The sequence below is a fragment of the Drosophila suzukii genome, unplaced genomic scaffold, assembly GCF_043229965.1.
Source record: "Drosophila suzukii unplaced genomic scaffold, CBGP_Dsuzu_IsoJpt1.0 scf_4, whole genome shotgun sequence".
NCBI lineage: Eukaryota > Metazoa > Arthropoda > Insecta > Diptera > Drosophilidae > Drosophila > Drosophila suzukii.
The window spans coordinates 3,081,424-3,103,500 of NW_027255927.1; the positions used below are offsets into that span (position 1 = coordinate 3,081,424).

The 22,077-nt window shown below is 41.0% G+C and overlaps 1 protein-coding gene across 7 annotated transcripts in view; it reads left to right on the forward strand.

Moving 5' to 3' along the window:
- Nipped-A (Transcription-associated protein Nipped-A) overlaps positions 1-20,877 on the forward strand; it is a 509,451-nt gene extending 488,574 nt beyond the window's left edge. For all 7 annotated transcript variants that reach the window (XM_070999185.1, XM_070999181.1, XM_070999183.1 and 4 more), the window contains one exon: positions 20,155-20,877. In XM_070999185.1, coding sequence (XP_070855286.1) covers positions 20,155-20,727 — 573 coding nt within the window. In that variant the 3' untranslated portion in view covers positions 20,728-20,877. The remainder of the gene's footprint in view (positions 1-20,154) is intronic.
- Positions 20,878-22,077: the final 1,200 nt, after the last annotated feature.

Below are 22,077 nucleotides of genomic sequence, written 5' to 3' on the forward strand. Positions count from 1 at the left end.
TAAAATCCGCTTTAACCCGATTTAAGGCCACAGCTGACTGTCTGATCCACTTAAAGGCCACTGTGAACGCTCCTCCTAACGTTATCCGTCTGTAAAATCCGACGCGATCACTTCAGTTCCTTGTGGCAAACGGTAAAGGCAACATACGACATATGCTCCGACTGCATTGTCGCTGCAGGCGAGAGCGCCGCAAACACGAAATTTATACTAAAGTCAAGTATTACCAAACGTATTCCACTTATGAAATATTTGCCGCGCAGCTGATGGAACAAATCCATAAAGGCTCCTCCCAACACCTCAAGCTCCAGTACCTCCGTCCCAAAATTCCACGTCTTATGGCTGTCGGCTCCCTCCTCTCGACACAGAGGTTTTCTCTGGCGATTATCTTCGCTGGCCGACTTTCCGGAACCTTTTCACGGCAATGTACATAGACAATCCGAGTCTAATGCCCGTTGAAAAATTATTCCACTTAAATTGAAAAACAAGTGGCGAAGCTCATTCCGTAGTTTAGAGATCCCCACTCACCAATGATGGCTTTCGCTTAGCGTGGAATAACCTAACTGAGTGTTTCGAAAATAAGCGATTGCAGGTGAACAGTCACCTGAAAACACTTTTCAATGTGCAATCCATAGCACAGGAGTCGGGAGCAGCCTTAATGGAACTTCAACGCACTTATCATGGTTGCTTAGCTTTCATAAAATTTTCCGGTGTTAATATTGAGAATTGGGACCCTATCCTGGTTTATATGTGCTCATTATGGGAGCAATCCATCCAAAATAAAGCCGAAATTCCTGCGTGGCTTGAGCTTGATTCCTATTTGACGGAGCGCCATCGAACTCTTGAGGCCGTCGATAGCTTCCGATCTGCCAATTTCCACCACGTCCAGTCCAAAGACACAAATCGAGTGGCAGTATTTCCAAAAATAAATTCCTTCAACACAATGCTAGTTCCGATACCCAAAGGCTGTGACCGAAGAAGAACCACCCCACGCTTCCTACAAATGAAGGAAGCAGTCGTGCTTTAATTGCTTTGTCTCACTTGCCAAGACCGGTATCACACATTGCTGCATCGAAACAGCGGCCCTACTACTCCGCCGATTCCATCCGGCCCTCCAAGGCCAGTATCCGCCTCAGTTCCACACATCATTTCGTCCTATTCAGCGCAAGTTTCCGTACAAAAAGTCCCTCCTAAGAATACTCCAATATTGGGTTCCATACCCCGCCTTGGATGGCAGACGTACTCGAGGTATTAAATCCAACCAATGCCGAGTCTGCCAAAAGATCCATCCTCTACGGAAGTGCCACCTCTTTCTATGGCTAAGCCCCCAGAATCGGCTCCAGGAAGTGCATATCCAGAAGTACTGCTCCAATTGCTTGGCTCACAATCATTCCAAGGACTCCTGCCGCAGTGATCATCACTGCCACAAGTGTGGAAAGGCCCACCATACTCTCCTACACATGGACGACCGATCTTGACTTCCAATATATTCCTGAGCCTACTATCCTGAGGTTCTTGCTACGGGTGTCCTCGCAGGGGGGGGGGGGGGGGGAGAATGTTTACGTCAAAAGGACGTTTAATTTCAGGAGGCAGTGTGGAGCGGCAGTTTTATCCAGATGTCTACACCTCGCGCGCTCGCGCTGCCGTCCGCTTTCCCTTTTCATCTCTCCCCTAAGTCTCCGCTCTGCTCTGACGCGCTTAAGTTAAGTTAGGCTTAAGCAGTTATTATTTCAAACTGTACTAATAAACATGCACGTCGCGCAAAAAATTCCAAAGTACCCCGGTTTTTTTTGCGTACCGTTCGATCTTGGGGCTTCATCTATTTCAATGATCAAGCCACTCCGCCCCAACACGATTGAATATTCCTAATCTTGCTAACTGCATTCCCATTTCCAAGTCTTCAATTTATTCTGCGAAATGTTTTAAATTAAAAAACAATTAATTCAGGAATTTTTTCGATTTCGTTGTATTCGAGATGCTTGTTTATTATATCGATGCCTTTGTTACATGTACACTGTTTTGAGCTATTACATTGATTTTTCCTTCTAATTCTTCTTTATCATTATTATCTAATTTTCCAAAAAGATATTTGTAAGCTGTTCCTACAAAATTAGCTAATCCTCTTTTGTTTTTCCTAATAATTTTTAACCCATTCATTTCTCTTTGTAGTTTTTCCGTTAAATATTTAATCTGCATTATTTCCTTAAGGCCAAACGCTTGTGATAGCAAGTTTTTGTAAGTTTCTTCCGTTTTCGTAATATTAATTGTGAGGCAATGGTATGAATTATGGGAGCCTTTCTAAATTTCGAAACGCTCAGTTAGGTTAGGCCAAACGGAGCGAAAGCCATCGTTAGTAAGAGGGCAGTTCGAAACTGCATCGCCACTTGTTTTTGCATTCAGGTGAAACAGTTCTTCGACTGGCGTCAGCCCTGGATTGTTTATATAAATGGCCGTAAACAGATCCCTAAAGGTCGGCCACCGCATATAATCTCCGGTAAAAACCTCCGTGTCGCACGGAGGCAGCCGACAGGCAGAGGAAATGTAGGTCTGGGAAGGAACAGCTTGAACTTGGGGAGCTTGGACTATCATATCCGCGATCTGAGCCCCACGTCTCTCGTAAACGGAATAGCAGTAGCCGTATTTAGCTTTGAGAATTGTGAATCCGCCTCGCGGCGTATGTTAAGCATCGAAAGAGTTGGAGGGACAGGCGAAGGAGTGTTTGCCCTGGATTCAAATTCACTCAGTCGGTCTGAAACCTCATTAAATTTTTTAGAGCAGTTTGGGAAGCTGTTAGTGCCATTTTGACGGCTGTCCGTGTGACCCTTTTTCGGGGCGATGAAGTCTTAGCGCTTAGTTCGGGTGTGGGTTGATCTACGGTATGCCTGCGACTACTGCAGGTGGAATAGACATTTGTTGTTATCACTTCCAACAGACATGCCATACAAATTTCCTTTTTGGCCCACTTCTGGAACGGCAGAACGGAGTGTCGACAAAAAAAATTGTGGATCGGAACAAATTGAAATTGGAGCACGGACCGACCAGGTTACTTTGCGGAATTAAACCCAATAATACGGATTAGGAACGGTGAGCACGGAGTTTGCGTATCACCAATGTATGTAGAATGTGGTGTGGTATAATTGGGTCTGAGTTTGGAATTTTATTTGTTTAGAGCTGGTATTATTTTGCTTTTGAAAGAATTTGAGGGGGAAAAATACGTGTATATTTTTATGTATACGTGTGTATTTTTTATGTGTTGTAGTCCCCGCTAAAGTAATAGTATATTTTAGCCTTAATTTAAACCTGTGGGTAAAGAAAAAAAATACCAAAGCAGTCGGAAAAATGGGCAATAGGGCCGCACGTAGCAAAACAAAAATCGAAGAAAAAATGGCGAAGTAATTCAAATCGTACAGAAAGTCAAACGAATAATATTTTCGAGTGGCTGACTGCAGATCGGCAATTAGTAAGATGAAAAATATTTACTTATCTTGTTTCATTTTGGACAAAAATGTATGCCGGGGGGTAGCGGTTGAACGCTGGCGCTGGTAGATGGCGTGGGAGGCGACGCCGGGAACTTTCGGCGTCCGCAGGCTGCTGCGCTGGGCTTCGGTGGGTGCGTCGGATTGCTGCTGGTGCGGCGGTTTCCTGCTGCTGGTGCGGCGGACTGCTTTTGCGCTGTAGGGGTGAAAACACTCGACTCGCGAAGTACCCCGTTGGCCGAAAGAACTAACACAATTTCACTTTGTAAAATATACTCGGGGGAGCGACCGCGGTTTATTCAGATGAGTGACAGATTCGTACAGCTTCAGCCTTAGAAGAGTTCCGCGCTCCAATGCGCAGTGGACACTTCACGGAGGGGAGACCAAACCGCCGACCAAGGCGAAAGTTATGCAGCAGATGCGCAGTGCAAGGTCAGCCAACGTCAGACCTTCTGCCCGGTTTTCTTAGAGAATATTAAATTTAGCATAATTTAGTTCGAAATAGACTCCGAAAGAATCCAAACGGTTTCCGGGTGAATAAGTCGCCCAACCGAGTTTACACGCTAAAAAAAGCAAATATTAAAAAATAAATCTTCGTAAAACTCAAACATAAACGTGTGCGTTGTACAACTAACAGCTCAACATTTATTTTAATGTGAACAAAACGTTTAATAAAGATATTTATCAACAACAAATTCTGGAGAGTAGCTGGAGGACGGGGACCTCGAATAAAAACCAAATCTACGAAAAAAACTCAAACAAAAACGTGTGCGAGGCTAATTTAGAAATTACAATTAACACACCTAATAAAAAAAAAAGCTCAACAAAAGAAAAGTATTGCTAAATAGCTGCAGGACGCAGCTCTCGATACCTAAAAGACCCACCTTCTGCAGAATGAAAGGAGCTCGCTATTTAAACTATCAAGAAAACAGAAGCTGGTGGATGGGCACATACTAGCCTTATGAAAAAAATACAGAATAAACGGAAATCATGTAAGTGGGCTTTTCGTGAAATATTGAGATTACGTAAAAAATATTATCCTATTGAGAATACTAAAGTTTTTTCTTATCAACAAAATACGAAATAAATATTAAATTAATATCTTATCTTATCGTATCTGTGAAATTAGAATTAAATTTTAGTGCTTGTGTGCAAAATTCATGTCAAATGCTGAAAAAAACCATGTTATCGCAGTGGAGGGATAGGAAATAAGATCCAGATAGCAGTGAAGAAGTGGGTTTTACATTAGAACCCGAAAAAATGAAAATAATACATTTGTGGAACCAGACGAGGAGCTATTAAAAGCCTACAATAAGTTGAATACTAAGCAAGAAAGGAAGTTAACTTCGTCAAGCCGAAGTTTTTATACCCTTGCAGTTATAATTATTAAATGTAATTCGAAATTCTTAAAAATACAAAAATGATATTTCAAATATTATAAGATAAGTCAAAAGCACCAAAGCTATAATTTGTTATAAATTATGTTCCCACCAATTTTCCGATCGTTCCTATGGCAGCTTTATGACAGTCGTCCGATTTTGATAAAATTAAATTCGAAATTCAGAACTAATTAAAAAATGTTATTTCCAAGCGTTGGAGGTTATATGTTAAAAGACACCAAAGATATACTTAAAAAAAATTTTTTCCCGATTATTCCTTTGAGACATAGTTGTCCGATCCGGCTGGTTTTGACTTACGAGGGTGGTCCGATAAGTACTTAGCCTCCAAAAGAAAAACGATAATTTTGGAAAAGTTGCGATTTATTTCTCAACAAAATCTTCTTCTAGCTCGATACACTTGACCCAGCGATGCTTAAACTTCTTTAACCCGTCTGAAAATTCGTTTTCTCGATGTCTGCAAAATAGGCCTCTTTGGCGGCGACTCATTTTTCTGTCCAGCGAGAGACTTTTTCAAGTTTGGAAACAAAAAGAAGTCGCACGGGGACAAATCTGAAGAATATGGTGCATGGGGTAGCAATTCGTAGCCCAATTCGATTCCAATTTGGCCTTGGCGAGGGCGGAAGTGTGAGCCGGTGAGTTGTCATGATGGAAGAGCACTTTTTTCTTCACCAAATGGTGTCGTATTTTCTGCTATTCAGCGGCGAATCGGCCCAATAATTTGGCATAGTACAGCCCTGTGACCGTTTTGCCCTTCTCCAGGTAGTCGATGTAGATCACACCTTGTGAATCCCAAAAAACGGTGGCCATCACCTTTCAGGCCGATGGGACAGTCTTCGCCTTCTTCGGAGCAGGTTCGCCGGTTGAAGTCCACTGTTTCGACTGTTCCTTGGTCTCTGGTGTGTACCAGTGGATCCATGTTTCGTCGACGGTCACGAAACGACGCAGAAACTCCTTCGGATTGCGCTTAAACAGTGTCAAACACTGCTCTGAAGTGGTCTCACGGTTGCGTTTGTTGTCCGGAGTGAGCAAACGCGGCACCCATCGCGCCGACAGCTTTTTCATGCCCAAAATTTCATGCAGGATATCCCCACGCGGTCTTTTGACATGCCTACTGTCTCAGCTATCTCGCGTATTTTCAGTCGGCGGTCTGCCAATATGAGACCGTGGATTTTTGTCAAGTTATCCTCCGTGGTAGCCGTTTTCGGGGAACCTGGGCGTGACCGATATTGCTCTTTCTCCATTTTTCTGAAACCCGCGGACACGTCCGATTCCACACGCAGTCAAAACAAAATTACGAGTCCGATTTGGCTGAAATTTCGACAGTAGCCGTCTACGAGAATGTACTACACGATAGTAAATTTCTCTTGCGATAGTGACGCCATCGGGCGGTGAGGCTAACTACTTATCGGACTGCCCTCATAACACAAGGTCCCAACCTTCTTCGCCCGATGATATGTGTACAATCACCATATTGGATTGGCGAAGATGCTATCTTGCAAATTGGGCGTCGTATAATTCCATTGGCGGTTTGATTTTCGACCATCCGAATCTAGTTGTCCTCTCCAATGATCGGGATGACGATGCGTTTAGGTAGCCAAAGCTGGGGAGGGCTATTGTCCTCATGTATAACAACAACATGACCAGGTTCGAGGCTTGCCATTGGGTAGTCCATTTCAATCGCATCTGAAGCGTCTACATGGGCGCCATTTTGTGTATGCGATGCGTTGAAATCGTGTAAGATACAATAGCTTGCTGTGATTCACTGCTGGTTCAGGAATGCCTCAAGGGACGAACCATTGAGGAGATGACTAGGGGTAATAGCTCCCCCGTTATTGGCATCCTCTAAATGTCCAGCAATTGGTCGAGAATTCAAGATGGCTTCGGCCTCGTTCGCGATCGTCTGCAGTTCTTCATATGTCATCCCTGTGCCCGACATTCACTTGATTAGTAGGTTCTTTAAAGACTTCACCGCCGCCTCCCAAAGCCCACCGAAATGTGGAGCTCATAGCAGGATAAAGAAGAGTTGTAGTCTGTTATCGTTGCTATATATATATTCAGATCTTGATTACCTTGCTGGTTGAAAAGTTCTTGCTTGAAACGGTTGAGTTGGACGCAGGATCCAGTGAAATTTTTTGCGTTGTCACAGTATATGCGACAAGGGTTGTCATGACGAGAAACACAGCGCTCCAACGAAAGAATGAATGTGTTAGTTGAAAGATCTATGAGAAGCTCTATGTGTTCCACCTTTGTTGAAAAGCAGACATAGATAGCATATTAGGTCTTATATGGCACCTTGCTGCCTTCTTCAGTTACAGTAAATGGTCTGCAGTCTGTCGAATGGGATCGAACCCGTTATTTGGTTGGTAAGTCAGGGTCTACAGACGATGCCAGTTTTTTGGCGTTTGCAACACAAATGTGTAGACGAAGTAGTCCGACGAGCGCTTTGGTTACATGTTGGTCCTATGAAGATGATTGACAAGCTTCCAGGTTAAATCATGGTACTTTAACAGGAGCAAGGGATATCTTTTGTCAAAAGAAATTTGTGCTCTAGTAAATCGACCTCTCGTCCTCTAATAGTTTTATCCTTGGTTTCTCAATTCCTGGTGAGCTGTGAAATTTTCTTAGAGAACGAAGTATTTGCATTTAAATTGCAGCAACGATGTGTATGTATTCCTTTTTCAGTTCTATGGGGGTGATGGTCATTGTTAACTACGCGGACCTTCTGCTTCAATGGAGTCTGCCCCTGTCAGCAGATCGTCGACATACATGTCTTCGAGAAGTACAGACGCACCAATAGGATGCTGTTCTTGTTTCCGTTGGGCGATAAATTGAAGACTCCTTATTGCTAGGAATGGTGAGCATGCCATTCCATAGGTCACCGTGTTGAGCTGATAGTGGCTGCTCTGGTGATGATCTCTAAAGTATCAGTTGAAACTTGCGATCGTCAGGGTGTATCATAAATTTTCGGTACATTTTTGAGACGTCTGCAGTGAGAGCATACCTGTGAGTGCGAAATAAGAGGAGTGTTAGTAAGGGTGTCTGTTGAAAGGTCGGGCCGGCCATAACAATATCGTTGAGCGATAGGTTACTCGATGTTGTAGCTGACGCGTCGAATACTACACGTAGTTTCGTTGTTGAGCTGTCCGAATGTAGAACTCCATGGTGGGGAATAAAGTAGTGTGGCTGGAAGATATCAACATGATCTCTAATCTTCATGTCGGTACATATCTTTCAGCAAAGGGTTGCGCTGTCTGTCTCAATTGAAGTGCCAAGAGTTTGTACGCGTCCGGAACCAAGATCTGACAACTGAGATGCTTACTGTTTTTTGCAGGCTTCTTCGTCCCCTCTGAGAACCGGCTAATCTGGGCTCAGTTCTTCTACTTCCCAAAATCGTCGCAAGTTGACGTTGACATCGCAAATCCTTTTCCCCTTGCATATAAATGCATGAGCCTTTATTTCAATCAGCCATCCAAATGATGAGTTTCGCAAAAGAGGGGAAAGAATGTAGATTTGGGCCGAGATCCTTGTACAAGGAAATGTGGGTTTGACTGCCGAGATGACGTTCCCAGGCGGAGTGCGTTTCTTTCGGTTATTTTGCAGTCAAATAATGGGCGAGCCAGTGATCACCGTCCTGCAATGACGCGTTGATGTTGTTACAGGCGGCTGTGCAGACGTTGACTGCACTTATTATGGATCGAATATCATCGGGCTTTAGCTTGCTTAGGCTTGGCACCTGGTACAATATGTTCATGTTATTGGAGAAGACCACGCGTGAATTATTATAACGCTGAACTAATTTGTCCCATGCCACCGAATATTAGCGGCCGTCAAAGGAATTTGATTCCTTAAGGAAATGAATCCGTTGAATATTGTTCAGCCGCTTGTTTTGATGAATAAACCGAGTAAAGGCGTAATAGTATCCTGGAAAGTCAACGCAGTTTCCGCTAAACTTGGGCACTGGCAGTTGTGGCATGTGGACACGTGCGTCGACAACCGTGTGGACACGTGCGTCGACAACCGTCGAAACGTCGGGTGGTTGAGAGGCTGAGGACGGCATCGCCGGGAACTTTATTTTTTGGTCTTCAGCTACAAGACAGTAGGTTTCCATGTACAGATCTTCAAAACTGACGGCGATCTTCTTGGCGTGATAGTCCGATTTGGAGTATCCCTCTGTGCAGATTATTACTTGATGGGTGGTCTCAAAAGCCGAGTTTAAACTCTCGATATGCGGCAGGCGCTTCCCATAATAGCTTTCGGTTTTTCGAAACGCGGAAGCCTTCTTGCAATTATGCTGCAGACGTGTTAGACTTAGAAGACGCTCCTCTTGAAGTGGAACATAACCTTTTAAGGCCGGATCATCAGTTGATCTTTTTCCTTCTGCTAACGCCCGAATTTTTGTAACGTTTACTATAGTGTGAGTGCCGGCTGTACTGTTGTCCGATTCCGTTTTGGAAGCGTGTGGAAGCAATGTCAGGTGTGTTGGTATTGGTGTCTGTCCTCTGTCGGTGTAAGAGCACGTGTTGGGGACAGAAACGGAGTCGATCGCAAATTGTGTTAGATAGGTATGCTTTATCAATTGAAAGATTAAACTGAGATTTTTAGAATTCAAGCACGATTTCCCTCATGGGCCTCCATGTTCAGTTGTGACGGCGTGCAGAAAATGATATACGAGCTGTCATAGTAAGAGGGGCTCTTGGGAGTAGTTAAACCAGTGAAGTTTAAATATAACAATTCAACCTTTAATTTATTACCTTATAATGTTTACACTTCGCAATTGTTCAATTATTAACTTTTATACAAAGGGGGTCGCAATGGGCAGAAAAGAAAAAGGTGACGATGTGGTTCCGGTCGCTGAAGCTCGTGGTACCCAAAAAAGATCAAAATGAAGATGGCAGTCATGGCAAACAGTAAACCGGATAGATACCCGATGCAACCCGCGTCTGTAATATATGCTAATTTAGGAATGGCTTAATACTTTTTAACAATCGATTTGGAATCACGATTCCTCCAAATTTTAATTATAGATTCAGATATTGAAAATAAATAGCATTTTTACGAAAGCCTTTTGGCCTAACAAAGGCACAGAGAATTTTTCAAAGAACCATGGATGATATCTTAAGGGAACAAGTGGGAAAAGCGTGTCATTTTAATATAGATGTTATTATTTTTTCAATCACAGTTGAACAACATTATGCCGATTTAAATAAAATAATTAATATTTTACTAAGAGCAAATATGAAAATTTCACTCGAAAATGTAAATTTTTAAAATTAGAAACCGAATTTCTAGCTTACACTGTTTATCGTAATGTAACTGAAAGGGAAAATATTGCCACAATTACATAATATCAGATTCCATGAAATATTAGAGAATTCCAAAGTTTTCTAGGCCTAACGGGCTGTTACAGAAAATTTGTCCGTAACTATGCAAAAATTGCTAAACTATTAACAATATATCTAGAAGGGGAATATGGAAAGGTTTCTAAAAAAATTTCAATACAGTTTGACGAATCAACTGTACAAGCTTTTAACGAGCTAAAAGACAATCATATAGCACAAGTTGAATTAGTTAAGCCAGATTATAGTAAAAAATTCAATATTAAACCAATTATTATACCCGTTACTCGTAGAGTAAAAGGGTATACTAGACTCGTCGGAAAGTAGGCAGAAGCGTTTCCGACCCCATAAAGTATATAAATTCTTGATCAGCATCACTAGCCGAGTCGATCTAGCCCTGTCCGTCTGTCCGTATGAACGCTGAGATCTCGGAAACTATACAAGCTACAATACTGGGATTAGGCATGCAGATTCCTGAGATTCCTGCGCAGCACAAGTTTGTTTCAGCAGAGTGCCACGCCCACTCTAACGCCCACAAACCGCCCAAAACTGTGGCTCCTACAGTTTTAAACTGAAATGTATGGTTCTCGTCAATACCTATCGATTGACCCAAAAAAAAGTTTGCCACGCCCACTCTAACGCCCACAAACCGCCCAAGCCTGTGGCGCCCACAATTTTCATGCTAGATAAAAAATTTTTACTGAAATGTATTGGTCCCATTAGCTGAGTAACGGATATCTGATAGTGGAGGTACTCGACTATAGCGTTCTTCCTTGTTTTTATTTTAAAAACATTGAATAAAACAGAACAACTTTATGCCACAAATAAAAATAAATTGTTAGCCATAGTATGGGACTTGTGGATTTAGACTCTTCTGGTCAAAATATTCAGATCATGGAAAAGGCCATACCCTCTTATATGATAATGACATTGATAACCCGCTCCCTAATGATCGTATCGGAGCCCTCTAACTCCCGCCAGCCCCCTGTGAGTAGTAATCGTACAATAACATCTACCAACAGAGGTGGAATTTCCCAAAGTTCCAAAGAATTTTCAGGTACTGCTACTCCTTCGACTAAAGCATCAAAAACATAGCCTTCGTCCTCCCGCCATTATGATAAAGGGAGTTACTGATGCCAAACAACTTATAAATCTCATCAACGCTGCCACAACCAATATAAGATAAATAGACTGGATATACAACAAGATAGTTCAACATCTCTTCGATCGATCTTTCAGGATCGTAGTCAAATTATAATAAGTTTTTGGCATATCAGTCAAATACTATAGTACTCCTGAACGCCAAGATGAAGTTGTTGTTTTCTGAGAGGTGTTCAGCCTTTAGATTGTATTACGTCTTCTTGTCTGCAAGTTTTAGCTACAGTAAGACCAACGCACTTTCCACCTGATGCAAGAAGAAATCCAACGGAATGTGATTTTGCTATATACATATGTATAAGGGTATTTCGCCCAACTTTCTGACTGTTCATGAATTAAATGGACTTTGTTCTAATCACATTCCGCTTGAAATACATCCAAGAAAAATCGTCATCGATATGCCAGTACTTGGGTGTCAATGTGAAACCATTAAGTGTCAAAAAATCATTTATACGAAGAACATCTAATTGACACTAATTTGGTGTCATTTTGATATTTTCGAATATATCAATTTGACACTTTTTGGTGTCAAAAAAACACTACACTTTTGCATTTTTTAGTAAGAATATATGGTCACTAGTTCTAACCATTTTACATTGTATATTAATTTCTGTAAAAAATGTAATAAAAATAAAAAAAAATTTTTGTTGAGACTTAGACCTTGCGAATCGTCCTCAAAGTTTGCTTTAAAATTACTCATACTACATGTGTTTTTCGAAAAAATCGATTTCCCACCCCCAACTTGGTCAACATTCTAAGCTCAGTCAATATTAGTAATATATGGACATTTTTGAAGTGTTTTTGGTTGGACATCTAAAATCCGAATTTGACACATCCGTATAATCTAGTGTCCTCTACAGGACTAGATTTTCCGGAAAAACTTTGTTACAAAGCGCCAAAGATGTAACACAAGTGCTAGTTACCATTTGGAGTCAAAGGGGTATTCCAGTCCGGCCTCACCATCATATTATTAAATCCATATCGCGGCTTCACAAAGATTATTTTAGCCTAAAAAAAAAGTTAATACAAAAATAGAGCCTTCTTTGTCCTTCCTCATTTGGGTATATAAGTGTTTACAGAAGGTCCATTTATGAAACGATATTTTTCAAAAATAAATAAAATTATTTTAATACCTTATTGTCAATATTTTCAAAAATTAAATCCAATTCGATCTTGTACGACCATGTAAATTCTGGTTTTAGCTACTATAAAAGTTTTTTCAATTTTTAAAGCTTTCAAAGTAGTTTGGAAAGGTGACAAACGAAATTGAGAAATAAAACCAAGTCAAGGCCACCCATATGAAAATAATATATTTGATCAATGAAACCAATCCGCAGACCCCAAAAACGCGTTTTTTTCCAAAAATTTCTTTTGGTTTACTTTAAATAACTTAAAGCGCACCGTATAGGCGGGTGAGAATAGGACCTTAAACATTTCCATACAAATGTGGACCGCCCTAATGGTCACATTGACTCTATTTCGCAGTAATTTAGTACTTATTCGGGGTATAAAAAGACCGTGTACGTGGATAGGCGGGCCATCCGCATAAAAACGTTGTCCTCCATAGTGAACTTAAATGACAAAAAAAAAAAATATTGCATTCAAAAATTGCAAGCGATGACACCGTCAGTGCTTAATACTTACATACATATATATGTACAGTGTGTATCTATGAATTCGCAGATCGCCAACGAATAGATACACATTCCTGTCTAAATATGTATTTATGGAACCGCAAACTACTAATGGCACACTCACACTCACATTCAAAATATGTATTTAGTATATATTATATTATTAGGAATGTACTTACCTGATTCAATAAACACTAGCACCTTGCACCAAAATATTTGTCGTCTTTTACACAATGGTCGAGCTCACAATAATTTATCGATAACTACGCTTGCTTGTACGATAGGCTCAGTTCGAATTTTGAAAATAGAATTAAAATTGTTGGTATCGACGAAACCCTGGAATTGTTCAAAATGACACTAATTAGGATCAAAAAGATTTTTCATACAATGTAGAATACACTTTTGACACTCATTTAGGATCAAATTGATCCGAAAAATTTGACCCTAGGTGTAGTGTCATTTTTTCACCCACACTTATCAAATTAACACTCGATGATTTTTTTTTGGGTGTACTTTTTTATGCGCTGCTGTTTCACCCCGACGTACAACAAGAAGTCTGCTCTCTCGTCGGGCTGAAATTGGACAATCCTTATTGATTATGATGAGTGTGCTATATGAGTTGTCTTCTGGATATGGATGCTGCTGTTAACGACCTGACTCTAAAGTTTCAGTCTGCCGCTACGGTAATCACTCTGCTGTTTCACAGCTAAATAATGCCCTTTTAAATCCTGGGTGCAAACGCGACATTCACAGACTTGCTATCAATCCGGATGCTGATCGAGGCTTCGGGCTGTGGAAATGCACTTACCGGCTTAAGCGGCAGCCGAAGTTTCCTTTGCTTCGATTGGACGGTACTTCGGCCAGTAAAGGTGATAAAATAGCTAAGGAATTCGCTGATTCTTTGAAAGAAAGATGAAAGCCTATTGAAATGGTCACAGATGAAGGGACTGCTACTACAGAAGTTTTTGATGAGTTTCCGCTGGTCCTGCTTCTTCAACTCTGCCCATTAATCCAGAGCAAGGCCACTGGGCCTGACAGCTATATCGATCCTTATGCGTATCTTGAATGCTATGATTGTTCTTTCATATTATCTGGAGCAGTGGAAGCATGCGAATGGTGCAGATTCTTTTCGACCCATAAGCCTGTTGCCTTCTACAAGATTTTTTAGCAAATTTTTCTAAAAAGGCTTTTTAGTGTACATTAATTCCACGATGCAATTCCGAATCATTTCTTATTGTATCATTTCTTATAATATAATAATTCTTATTTCGTAATAGCAGAACCTTCCAGGTTCGAAGATCTAAGTCTGCTTCAAGACCCACATTTTCTGGAGTCTCTCAAGGAAGTTTTCTGGGCCCTGTCTTATATACCATATTCACTTGGAACCTTCCTTCGCCCAGAAGCAGAAATCTTCTAACAGCTACTTATGCAGATGACACTGCACTTCTGGCGACAAGTAATCTGCGAATAGAGGCGACAGATATGGTCCAGGACATGTTAAATGAATTTGAGGCCTGGGCTTAGAGGTGGAATATCGCTGTCAGTCCTGCAAAATTTCAGCATGCCACTTTTTCGTTGAACAGACTGAAAACTTTTCGCCTCACCCGGGACGGGACTCCAATAAAGCACTCCGACACAGTACCATGGGCTTACCCTGGAAAGGCGGCTTAACTGGAAGCAGCACATTGTGTCTACCTGTGTTTCCACAAGGCAAAAGGCGAAGAAAATCAGATGGATCCTTCTTCCTGGCAGTGGACTAGATAAAACTCTGCTCCTTAAAGCGGTTTCACTGCCTAGTTTACATTGGGGTATACACTTCTGGGGCAATGCCTGTAACACGTCTATAAAAAAATTAAAACCTGCCAAAACAAAATTTTAAGACGTATGATAGACGCTCAACAAACACTACCATTTCTCGAGATCTCAAAATTAATCCTGCTTGTACATCTATCACTAAGACTGCCACTCGCTACATATCAAGACTCGTCTCTCACACAAACGGACTTGTTATCATACTTTCCAAAATTGCACCCATCAGTCAATTGGATACTTGTAGGGCTAGCTTTGATGCCGACGATGTCTGGAACTATTCCAGTACAGATATGGTTGCAGATTTTTATACTAATTAATGCTTGTATATCCGAGCGATAGTTCTTCCAATCATTTGTAAGCTGTTAACGAAGATTATCGTCCCGACTTAAGTTCAGCCCCCACGGATTTTTCCTAAATAACTTTACCTTCACCACAACGGGGACAATTTGTCCTAATAGGTCGTGATTTGAAAACAACCATTTTCTCTTCAGACGGCTAATTGTAAAGGTCCAGAAACATCGATGTTACATCGATGATTGCCTATTAAAACATCGGATAAGCGATGTTTTCTGCACCTCTAACTAATTGATTGAACTGATCACATCGCCTTTTTCTGAGATTGCAGGTAACAAATTAGCGACGATTACAATACTTGTTCGTCTTAATGAATGGTCAGATCTGAAAAACTAGATAAAACAACTTGATAAAATACGAAATCACATTAACACTTTCACAAAATCTTTAAAATCTTTATTAGTAACGGATATAAATATGGATTTGTAGTTTATTATATTCTTTGCTTTGAAAAAAATTCACTAAAATCAGTTTTTCTGGCATTTGTGTGTGTTTGCACCTGGCTGCATTCCTCGGCTGCAGCGCAAGCTTCTAAGTTGGTGAGAACACGGACGCCCTAAAGGCATTGGAGATGTATTGGCTGCCAAATGTTTTAAAAATTCAGACCAACTTTGAGCTGCCAACCATTTTCAAAAAGATGGCGATCTCATCTAGTATAGCAAGATTTTTTGAACCTCCGAATTTCTTCTGTTATTATCTGCGGAAACTGATTCTAAAGGAACTAACCATAGTCAAGATAGTGCACCCGGATGGCTCAAAGGCGCGGTGATTTTGAGATGGTTTGTTAGGGATTGAAAATATCCGCATGAGTCGGTGGGTTCATTTTTATCCAGGCTCCATAGTCTCAGTGCAGGTCCACGCGTTTTGCGATGAATCGTCAACCTACGTCTAAGGCTGGAATACGAGGACACTGTGAAAGTCTTCCTTGCTCATCAAAGGTCAACAAAGCCATTTACTATACCACGAACATAGCTGAGTTGAGCAGTATTGGCAATAAAACTAGTTGTTCAATTGTCTGGCCTCACTTCGCGTACAGAAAATTGCCTTACACTGGCGCGATGACGTCAAAGGGTGGCCTTTATGCTGCAGCGTTCGAAGCCAACTCAATGGGTTACGTAAGCCCCACAGAAAACACAGCGGACTGCGCGACCAGAGGCCTTCCTCCAACGGAGCTCAAGGATTTCGAGTTGTGGTGGACAGGTCCAGATCGGCTTAGATGCAACCAAAACTGCTGGCCAGTCGCAGAGGTCGGACTATGCTGAGTGGGCGACACAGATCAGGAAGTTAAGGTGGACAAGCGGCTTATACACCATGTAACCGATAGATCACCACCATTGTTGAAAGGTTTTCGGCATGCAGTCAGGCTCTACATAATTCGATTCACGAACAACGTAGGAAGGAAAAAAGGAAACTGCAGGGGACCCCTAACTATTGAGGAACTAGACCACGCTCTGAAAGCTTTATTACGCATTGTACATCGCGAAGCTTTCTCAGGTAACCTAGCCCCATTTAGTGGCTCTAAACGGTTACCCTCTAGAAGTAAGCTCTTGAGTTTGACACCGATCTTGTCAGACGACATCCTACGAGTAAAGGGACGTTTGCGCCACTCTCCTCTTTCGCATGAGCCCCGGTATCCAATAATCTTGCCTAACTATCATTAGATTACTGATTTGGTAATCCGGCACTCTCATTGCTTAATTTGCCATGGTGGTGCGCAGATGACTTTGCCGCACTTATTGCTGACTCTGGACAGGTTTACCAGACGAGCGATGCAGAAAACTACTTGCACTTGAACTCTCATCAGTCGGTGGCTTGTGGAAAGCCAATGTAAAGTCGCTTGGGGAATCCATGTTTTCGCCGCCAGAATACCTACCACCATCTACATCCTTAAGAGAGCAGTTCCTCACCCAACAATTCATGCTACGCCATTTCTGGAAGGCCTGGAGCTGCGACTGTCTGACTCATCTGCAGCAAAGACCGTAATGGTGTCAATTGGATGAGAATTTCAAGCTATGGAGCTTCGACCCAGGGCGGACTAGTTGGTCCGCATGGTAAAGCTTTAAACCAAGGAAGTACTGTTAAAGCATTCTGTGCCAAAGCTTTGCCCGCCACCCATTGATGCTGCTGCGCACTCACCAATACACCCTATTTGTTGTATATACGTTTTGCCTCCATACACTTCTTGCTCTATTACTCCCAGGAAGAACCAGAAATACGCGGACAAGCAAAAATGTCTCATGCTAGGTCTAGCACTGGCGGGAGACATGTTCAGTTTGCTGCTTGTCCCAGTCAACAGCTGATCGGTCGACCAGCTGAATTTGTCAAGAGAACAAACTGGAACGCACGCCTTCGGTCTAACGAGGTGTACTTATATTTAATGTATAATTGGAATCTAAAGTATAAATTTAAGCATAAGCTCTGCGTTTGTATTTTCCCGGGAAGCCCTCTTACAATCACCTCATCTTAAACCAAGAGACAGGGGGACACAACTATACACAATTTGCTTGGACCTTGTATTATATTGGCATTGAATAATTATACCCGTTACTCGTAGAGTAAAAGGGTGTACTAGATTCGTCGGAAAGTATGTAACTGGTAGAAGGAAGCTTTCCGACCACATAAAGTATATATATTCTTGATCAGGAACTCTAGCCGAGTTGATCTAGCCAAGTCCGTCTGTCCCTATGAACGCTGTGATTTCGGAGACTATGAAAGCTACAATACTGGGATTAGGCATGCAGATTCCTGAGATTCCTGCGCAGCGCAACTTAGTTTCGCCAGGGTACCCACTCCAGCACCCACAAACCGCCCATAAATGCGGCTTCTACAGTTGTAGTGATGAAATAATAACTTTATACATTATGTAGATTTGTTTTGGTAATGGAAACTGGAAGAATGTCGTGAAACTTCCATTCTAAGTCTAGTTCTAAATCCATTTCTAAATCCGAGCAGAAGGTCTGCCACGCTTTTTTCTTTGCACTTCCTATAAACTATTTTTTAAGACGCTGGTCCTTTTTTGTAATCTGGCCGCGTTTTGTCCTCGTTTCCCTCCGTCTGCCAGTATGTCTGTCCGTTTCTTTGCGAATTAGTCTCTCAGTTTTTAAGCTATCTTAAGCTAACTTCCCAAACGTCTTTTTTCTATTGCAAGTAGTAAAAAAGTCGGAACGAACTGAATCAGACAACTATATTCTATACCTCCTTTTGCATTTGGATCTGCGGTTCAAAAAAAGCAAAAAAACAGCAGTTTCAACTTCAGAACCCTTTCTCAGAACTCTTGCGTTGGCGTTGGCGATTCAAAGCGAATAAGATTTTCTGGCACAAGAGCACACCTGTATGTATTTGACTATGTCTTCTTTCGTTTATAACAGTGTTAACAAAATTTTAATATTAACTTTATTATTTTAAGTGACTAAACTGCTGCCTAGAAAAAAAGGACGAATCTACTTGCGTACAGCGTTTGAAAAGCTACGCTACTCTCGTAGTATTTGGTTTTGCTATTGCTATCGCTCTCTTTTTGACGAGAGCCGTAGCAGAGCCATAGCAGAACAACGAGAAAGTATGTGCTCTGCTCTGCTCGCAGTTTTGTCGCTTGAGAAACTGTAGCAATAGCGATATCAGAAAATGTGCTCTGTGTAGCAGTAACGGTAGCAAAAAATTGATAGCGAGATAAGAGCAGAGCACATGCTATTTTTTCATGTGCTACGGCTCTTTTCCTTTTGGAATTGTAGTGTGAGTGTCCCCATAACTCGCGAGTACTTTCGCAATTGTTAAGCTATTCCCATATTTTTAATACCCTTGCAGAGGGTATAATGATTTCAGTCAGAAGTCAGCAACGCTGTGAAGGAGACATTTTCGACCCCATAAAGTAAATGTATTCTTGATCAGCATGACTAGACGAGTCGATCTAGCCATGTCCGTCTGTCCGTCCGTTTCTACGCAAACTAGTCTCTCAGTCTTATATCTTCTTATATCTTATGTTATGCAGGTAGTATATAAGTGGGAACCAGCCGGATCGAACACTAATATCTTATAGCTCCCATAGGAATAATCGGGAAAAAATTTTTTTAAATTATACCTCTGGTGTTTTTTAACATCTAACCTCCTAAGCTTGGAAATAACATTTTTTAATTGGTTTTGAATTTCGAATTTAATTTGATAAAAATCGGATGTCTGTATTATTTAGCTGCCATAGAAACGATCGGAAAATTGGTGGGAAAATAATATGAATCAAGTTATAGCTTCGGTGTTTTCTGACATATTTTCTTATACTATTGGGAATATAATTTTTTGGATTTTTAATTTTAATAATTATAGCTGCAAGGGTATACAAGCTTCGGCTTGCCGAAGTTAACTTCCTTTCTTGTTCCAGAAAAAATTGAAAAATTTGTGTTTTTAAAAAAATGTATTTAAAAAGTTTAGGTTTCCGGGGTTATTATACAAAAGACACGAATTCAATCGGATAACTACAGCTGGAGATATAGATTTTCAAACAGAGGGTAATTTTGTAAATTTAACGTTTTTTTTTACCTATTTACCGAATAGTATACGTAAAAACAGTTTCAGGCAAATCAAAAATGTCAACGCAAAAAAGCTGTTCAATCACGACCACTAACCGAGTCGATCTTGTCCTGTCTGTCCGTATGAACGCTGAGTTCTCGGAATCTATAAAATGTATTTGGGATCAAGAATACAGAATCTAGGGGTTTCTGCGCAGCGCAGTTGTATCATTCGACACCCCTATGGCTTAATTCTGTTTGTTCGACGCCCACAGTCTTGAATATTTTGTAAGTGTGACTGAACTTTTGTTGTTACTATCAGGTGGCGCCAGGAGATGTTTGCAAATATTAATTTCCCTCGCATTTCCTTTAACTGAGTAACGGGGCACTCGTTTTAAGCGTTCTCTCGCAATTTTTGATTTTAAGTCATCTTAAAAAAATAATTCTTACAAGTATTAGCTTAAAAATTAATTTGCTTATTTCCTTTTCAGATTACCCTGCAGTTGGCCTTGGCTTTTTTATGCGAACACGCATTGAATCTTACTCGTCTAAATGCGGATATGATGTACCTTCATCAAGACTCAGGACTCATGAACATATCGTATTTCAAGTTTGATTTGAATGATGATAAGTGCCAGCTTAACCAACATAGACCTGTACCATTTCGCCTAACACCAAACGTTGGTGAATTTATAACACATATTGGAATAACCGGACCTTTATCGGCGGCAATTGTGGCTACAGCTCGATGTTTTATTCAACCGAACTATAAGCTATGTTCTATACTACAAACTGTTTTAAAAGATGAAATAATGGCCTTGCAAAAAAAAGGGTTCAGAGAATGTAAATTTTCAGATGGTTCTGAAGGCCGGTATTCCGATGGAAATGTTATGGATCAAACAGTTAGCGTTGTGAATTCAGCGGTGGACATCATAATGATGCGTTTTAATAAAATTTCTTATTTCGATAGCATTGAAAATAAAAAGATTTCTATGCTTATACAATCGGCAACCAACATCGATAATCTTTGTCGCATGGACCCTGCCTGGCATCCTTGGCTATAATTTCGTATAAATTAATTTTTACTTGTGTTGAGTGGTTTTTCTATTCCTGTGAAAGGAACTTCATAACATAAATATCATATTTGTTAAATCTTAAATATGTATAATTTAAGTTCTAAATAATAAATCAAGACAAATATATCTTAATATTAATTTATAAAGACGTTTCTTTAAACGTGTTTTGGCTGTAGATAGGATGATGCTAAAGTAGGAATAAAGGTCCTAGTACGTATCAGAGACACCCGATTTTTCGCACGGAGTTGAATTGTGGTACTTGAGTGGACTGTGAGTTGCCTTGTGCAGAACAGAATACCATTAGCGTATAACCTAGGAAGCCGTGTGTTGATCAATATTACCTTGATATGGTAGGTTGTTTAAAGTTACTCGGTCCCTTAAATTGTGACGCCTTTAATTAGAAATAAGCTCAACAATTTTTTTTCTGTTGTAAGTGGAGATGGAAATGCTGTCTTAGAGTGGCCGGGTGGTACTGTTCCCTAAGGACGCAGTACCATATTTATGGCCTGCGTGCCATCTGAGCTACGTTTCAATTTGGCAACTTTTTTTACCCCATACAAATGCCTTTATCTACATCAATGTACGGCTTTGCAAAAGCAAAAAATAGTTGGGGACAGTTTGTGAATCATGTATGTTTATACATATAGAATAAATTTACATTTCTTCATCGTCCTCTGAATAACAAATGAAAAATTCACAAACATACCAAAATTATTTTGGAGATGTTTTTAGTTTGCATCAAAGACTCATATACGCTGGAACCAGCCTAAAAATCACATTTTTTGCTTTTTCTTGCAGTATATAGTTTTAAAACAAGGAAGGACGCTATAGTCGAGTACCTCGACCATCAGATATCTGTTACTCAGCTAAAGGGACCAAAAGGGAGATGGAAATATGCAAACAGCAAAGCGAGATTGTGATGTGTCATCTACCCGCGATCTCAATATATGGTTATGTGGGCGGCAGTCAGATTTAATAGTTAAGGCTTGGAAAACTTTTTTGGGTCAATCGATAGGTGTTGGCGAGACTAATACATTTCAGTTAAAATTTTTTCTAGCATTAAAATTGTGGGCGCCACAGTGTTGGACGGTTAGTTGGTGTTCAGGACCACTGTCCGGCAAAGCTGGACCCTGGCACCGCTATCCAATTGTACCGCTCTCCGTGTGCACCGCTCTCCTAGTGCACCGCTCTCTCGCTCTCCCGCTCTGTTCCCATCTCCCCTCCGTGTGGTCTTCACTGCGCATTGGAGCGCGGAACTCTGCTTAGGCTTAAGTTAGTTCGATTTTGCCAGTTCAAGAATAAACCGCGGTCGCTCCCCCGACTCTGTTCTGAACAAAG